At 54.0% G+C, this 5466-nt stretch overlaps 1 protein-coding gene across 1 annotated transcript in view; it reads right to left on the reverse strand.

Moving 5' to 3' along the window:
- Positions 1-347: 347 nt before the first annotated feature.
- Positions 348-5466, reverse strand: part of RASSF2 (Ras association (RalGDS/AF-6) domain family member 2) — a 17705-nt gene continuing 12586 nt past the window's right edge. Inside the window, exons 5-10 of the mRNA XM_010003943.1 lie at positions 4296-4447; positions 4110-4211; positions 3217-3268; positions 3010-3131; positions 543-640; positions 348-417 (exon numbers count right to left, since the gene is read on the reverse strand). Of these exons, the coding sequence (XP_010002245.1) occupies positions 348-417; positions 543-640; positions 3010-3131; positions 3217-3268; positions 4110-4211; positions 4296-4447 (596 nt within the window). The remainder of the gene's footprint in view (positions 418-542; positions 641-3009; positions 3132-3216; positions 3269-4109; positions 4212-4295; positions 4448-5466) is intronic.

A 5466-nucleotide genomic window follows, 5' to 3' on the forward strand; every position in this document is an offset into this window, starting at 1 on the left:
GAGGAAAAGCCCCAAAGTTCCCAAAGTTCCATGTTCATGGTGACTTTGTCCTGCTCATGGTTTTCCTCCTTTTTTTGCTTCTTTCCCCCCTGTTATTCCCACGGATTTGAGGTTTTGGCTGAAGCTGCCACCAGGCAGAGCCTTGCTGGGAACAGCTGCTCTGGCCGGGGAGGAATTGCCCTGGGATGCTGCGCGGATGAAGGCACCAAGAGGGGGTTTGGCTCCAAGCTGGGGTGAGCTGGGTGCACATGGGGAACGCTGGGGGTTTGGGCTTCAGGCCAGCACACCCTGCAGGCAGAAGGCTCTTTGTGGGATGCAACCAGGAGCCAGGGCACAGGGGCAGAGCTTCACATCGCCGTGGGACCTTCCGAGATCTCCTCCAGCCTCTGCTCGATCATCAGCCGGAGGATGGAGTATCTGGGGAGGAGGAGGGCGAGGAAGAGAGAGGAGGGTTTTGCTGCATCAAAATTCCAGTTGCCCCAAGAAAACCCTGGAATTAACCCCCCAGCAATGCCCCCCTTGGGGCCCCCAACCCCCCGTACTTGCGCATCAGCTTCTTCACCTCCCGATCCTCCTCTTCCTCCAGCTTCTGGATGAAGCTCCTGAGGACGGGCATCTCAAACTTGATGTACTGAGCGACCTGGGGGGGAGGGAAGGAAAGGAGAGAGGAAAGAGAGAAGAGAAGAGAAGAGAAGAGAAGAGAAGAGAAGAGAAGAGAAGAGAAGAGAAGAGAAGAGAAGAGAAGAGAAGAGAAGAGAAGAGAAGAGAAGAGAAGAGAAGAGAAGAGAAGAGAAGAGAAGAGAAGAGAAGAGAAGAGAAGAGAAGAGAAGAGAAGAGAAGAGAAGAGAAGAGAAGAGAAGAGAAGAGAAGAGAAGAGAAGAGAAGAGAAGAGAAGAGAAGAGAAGAGAAGAGAAGAGAAGAGAAGAGAAGAGAAGAGAAGAGAAGAGAAGAGAAGAGAAGAGAAGAGAAGAGAAGAGAAGAGAAGAGAAGAGAAGAGAAGAGAAGAGAAGAGAAGAGAAGAGAAGAGAAGAGAAGAGAAGAGAAGAGAAGAGAAGAGAAGAGAAGAGAAGAGAAGAGAAGAGAAGAGAAGAGAAGAGAAGAGAAGAGAAGAGAAGAGAAGAGAAGAGAAGAGAAGAGAAGAGAAGAGAAGAGAAGAGAAGAGAAGAGAAGAGAAGAGAAGAGAAGAGAAGAGAAGAGAAGAGAGGGACAAACCAGGGTGATGAGGAGGGTGATGCTCCCACCCCTCCCACCTCCCCAGGGCTCCCTGGGGACATCGAGGACTTTTTGCAAAAAACACAAAAAACCCTCCCCCCCATCAAGAACATCCACTTCTGCAAACTGATTATTGGGGAAAAAACTTCCACAGTCCAAGCCAAAATTCCAAAATGTCATTTCCAACCCAAGCCCTTCTGTGATGATTTTATTTCAGCCACCACCTGCAGGACCTGGCTCCTTCAGCCCGCGATCCCTGCGCATCCCCAGCGTCTCACCAGGTGCTGGTAAAAGGCCAAATACACCCCAAAAATGCCTCATTTGTGCTCAGACCTGGGCGGAGCAGCCCCGGCTGGGAAGGTGGCAGCAGGTGGCACCAACGAGCCGCTCCCACCCGCCGAGCGTTCCCGGCTGGAAAAAAGTCATTATCATCGAATCATGGAATTGTTTGGGTTGGAAGGGACCTTCAAGATCATCCAGTCCCTCCTCCTGCATGGGCAGGGACCCCTCCCACCAGCCCAGGCTGCTCCAAGCCCCATCCAACCTGCCCTTCAACACCCCCAGGGATGGGGCAGCCACAGCTTCCCTGCCCAACCTGGGCCAGGCTCTCACCACCCTCACAACAAAGAATTCCCTCCTCATCTCCAACCTCCATCTCCCTCTCTCACTTTTCCTCCATTCCCCTCATCCCATCCCTCCCTGCCCTTGTCCCAAGCCCCTCCCCAGCTTTCCTGGAGCCCCTTCAGGCACTGGAAGCTGCTCTAAGGTCTCCCTGGAGCCTTCTCTTCTCCAGGCTGAACACCCCAACTCTCCCAGCCTGGCTCCAGAGCAGAGCTGCTCCAGCCCTCCTATCATCTCCATCACTCCTCTGGACTGTCTCCAGGAGCTCCATGTCCTTCTTATGCTGGAGGCTCCAGAACTGGACACAGTTCTCCAGGTGGGGTCTCACCAGAGCAAAGTAAAGGGGGGAATCACTTCTCCTGACCTCCTGGTCAGGCTTCATTTGATGCAGCCCAGGACACTGTTGGTTTCTTGGTTGCAAGTGTTCACGGCCAGCTCATGTTGGGTTTCTCATCAACCAACAGCCTCAAGCCCTTCTCCTCAAGGTTCTTTCTGATCCATTCTCCCCCAGCCTGTATTTGTGCCTGGGGTTGCCCTCACCCAGGTGCAGGACCCTGCCCTTGGTCTTGCTGAATTTCATGAGGCTGGGATGGCCCCACCTTTCCAGCCTATCAAGGTCCCTCTGGATGGATCCCTTCCCTCCAGGGTGTCTCTTTTCCATACATCTTGGTGTGGTCACCAAACTGAGGGTTCACTCCATGACACCCAAGGCTGGGCTGCAGTCCCTCTTCCCCAGTAAAAGATTTGGGATGAAGAAATAAGGCCAAGGGTGTTGACTCTTGGCTAGAGCATAAAGCTGCCCTTGAAGCCCAGGATGAGGCTTTTTCCATGAGGTGGGGAGTTCTTCTGGGGAGACAGAAGAAACACAAAACACTTCCCCCATCCCCAGGCATCCTCCTGCCTTTCCAGCCCTGGCTGCAACCTGAGCCCACCCACAAGCACCTGGAACATCCAAAAATGTCTTCACAGAGAGAGTGGTCAGACAGTGGAACAGGCTGCCCAGGGAGGTGGGGGAGTCACCATCCCTGGGTGTGTCTGAGGGTCGTTTGGATGCGGTGTCAGTGGAGATGGTTGAGGGGACAACTTTGCAGAGCAGGGACGATGGTTGGAATCAGTGATCCTAAGAGGCTTTTCCAACCTGAATGGTTCTATGATGATTCTAAGGTTCAAACTCACATCATAGGTGACTTCTTCCACCTGGTCCTTTTCCATGAGGAAGACCTTGGAGACCTGCTCGCAGGGGCCTTGCAGGATGCGGGCGATCAGGGGGTAGTCGCTGGGGCGCAGCTTCTGCTTCTCTGCAAGGGCCAAACGTGCCAGTGCTGGGACCTGGGGGGGCTTTGCTGCCCCAGGGCCAGGCCAGGGGGTGTTTGGCAGACTCACCTCCACTGGTGTGGACAATGTAGAGAGCAAACTCCTCTGCTGAGTTCTCAATCTGGACAGAGACACAAATCACTGCGTAAGGTCCACGTTTCTACCCGGGATTTTCCCAGCAAGGGAGAAAGAAAAATTCCCTTAATTCCATTTTTCTGTTGGAGCTCCTGGAGTGACTCCAGAAGAGCCCATGAAGATGATATTAGGTGAGATATTAGAAAGAAATTCTTCACTCTAAGGGTGCTGAGGAGCTGGGATGGGTTGCCCAGGGAGGTTGTTGATGCCCCATCCCTGGAGGTTTTTAAGGCCAAGTTGGACAAGGTTTTGTGCCACCTGGTCTGGTGGTTCCCTGCTCATGGCAGGGGGGTTGGAACTGGACGATCTTTAAGGTCCCTTCCAAACTTAACGATTCTATGATCCAAGGGCTGGAGCAGCTCTGCTCAGGAGCCAGGCTGGGAGAGTTGGGGTGTTCAGCCTGGAGAAGAGAAGGCTCCAGGGAGACCTTAGAGCAGCTTCCAGTGCCTGAAGGGGCTCCAGGAAAGCTGGGGAGGGACTTGGGACAAGGGCAGGGAGGGATGGGATGAGGGGGATGGATGAAAAGTGAGAGCGGGAGATGGAGGTTGGAGATGAGGAGGGAATTCTTTGGTGTGAGGGTGGTGAGAGCCTGGCCCAGGTTGCCCAGGGAAGCTGTGGCTGCCCCATCCCTGGGGGTGTTGAAGGGCAGGTTGGATGGGGCTTGGAGCAGCCTGGGCTGGTGGGAGGTGTCCCTGCCCATGCAGGTGTGGGACTGGATGATCTTTCAGGTCCCTTCCAACCCAAACAATCCCATGGTTCTATGGTTTTACACCATAGACTGGTGTCAATTCCCCCCTGGACCATCCCAGGGGGAACACCTCCCGTACCTTGAACTTATTGAGCAGCAGTTTGAGGACCTGGGGGGTGGTCATGGTGCTGTTTATCCGCACGTTGGTGACGGAGCCATAGGCCGGCGTGAACACCGAGGTCTGCAGGGCACAAATTCCACGTTAAAAAAAACAAACCAAAACCCTGGGATCTGCCCATCAGGGGAGGTTCTGGGGGGGTCTCACCTTGTGGTTGTAGAAGTGCCCGTTGATGGAGAAGCGGTGGCGGCGGAGGCGACGCTGCTCGCCCGGGGTGCGGGAGCTGCCCCTTCTCCGCACCCCCACGTCGCTCCTGGTCCGCAGCAGCTGCGGGGCCTCCTCCCCCTGTGGCCTGGAACCTGGGAAACAGGGTGGGAAACACCCGCTGGGAACTCAAGGCTGGGGATGTTGCAGCAGGAGTTGCCTCCTCTGGGGCTCCTACCCCAGCATCGTCCCTCCTGGACTTCGCAAAATTCCTATCCCAGAAATCCAGCCCTACAGGACTTTCCCACCAGTTTAAACCAGCAGCTACTGGTTTCTCCTCTCCCAGCTTCAGGGAGTTAATTAATTTCATTAATTCAGAGTGAGCTGCCCAAACCCAGGCCAGCACCTGGACAAAGCCCCTTCTCCCGGGAACACCAGCATCTCAACCCACTTTCCTTAATTCATCCCTATTTCCCTCCCTCCATCCTTTTAATGAGAACAGTCAAACGAGGCCAGAGCTCCAGATCTCAGCATGAAAACTGGCCCAGCTCCAGATTATTATAAACCAGCTCTTCATCCATTTTTAATGATCCCTCCTGGGCTTGAATGTTCTGAATTCAAAGCGTGTCTGAGAGCAGGGAAAACACCTCCCGTGTGTGCGGGTGGGGCTGCCCCAGGAGCCCTGCACACACCTCGTGCACTGACTTCTGATCAGGGTTTTGAGACCAAAAAAGAAAGATCCTAAAAGATCTAATTTTTTTAGGGGCTCCAGAGGATTTACAGCCTCTGGTTGAAATAAGTCCCTGGGTTGTTTCTCTGGTGAGAAGGAAGTGCCTGGGGAAGCCTGGAGGGAGGGGGGTTAAAAATAAGAGAATCACGCGTGGGGGGATGAAAAAGGGAAAGGGGAGAAGCTGCGGGATCAGGGAGGGAGCAGAAGGTTTCAGGGATCAATGGGTTTTGCTCCTCCCCGAGCTGGGAAAGGGGATGAGCATCCCCGAGCTGAAAGGATTGGCTGGTTCTTCTCTTCCCTCCTGGCTGGTCCTTCTCCACATTCAGGGAGCAGTTTCCAGCAAAGGAGCCCGGAAAATCAAATATCAAATGGAAATTTAAAAAGTCAGGAACATCTACAGGGTGTCCCGATGAGAGAAAGGCATAAAGCAGGTTTTTCCGGGGT

The sequence above is a fragment of the Chaetura pelagica genome, unplaced genomic scaffold (assembly GCF_000747805.2).
Source record: "Chaetura pelagica isolate M959 unplaced genomic scaffold, ChaPel_1.0 scaffold528, whole genome shotgun sequence".
Lineage (NCBI taxonomy): Eukaryota > Metazoa > Chordata > Aves > Apodiformes > Apodidae > Chaetura > Chaetura pelagica.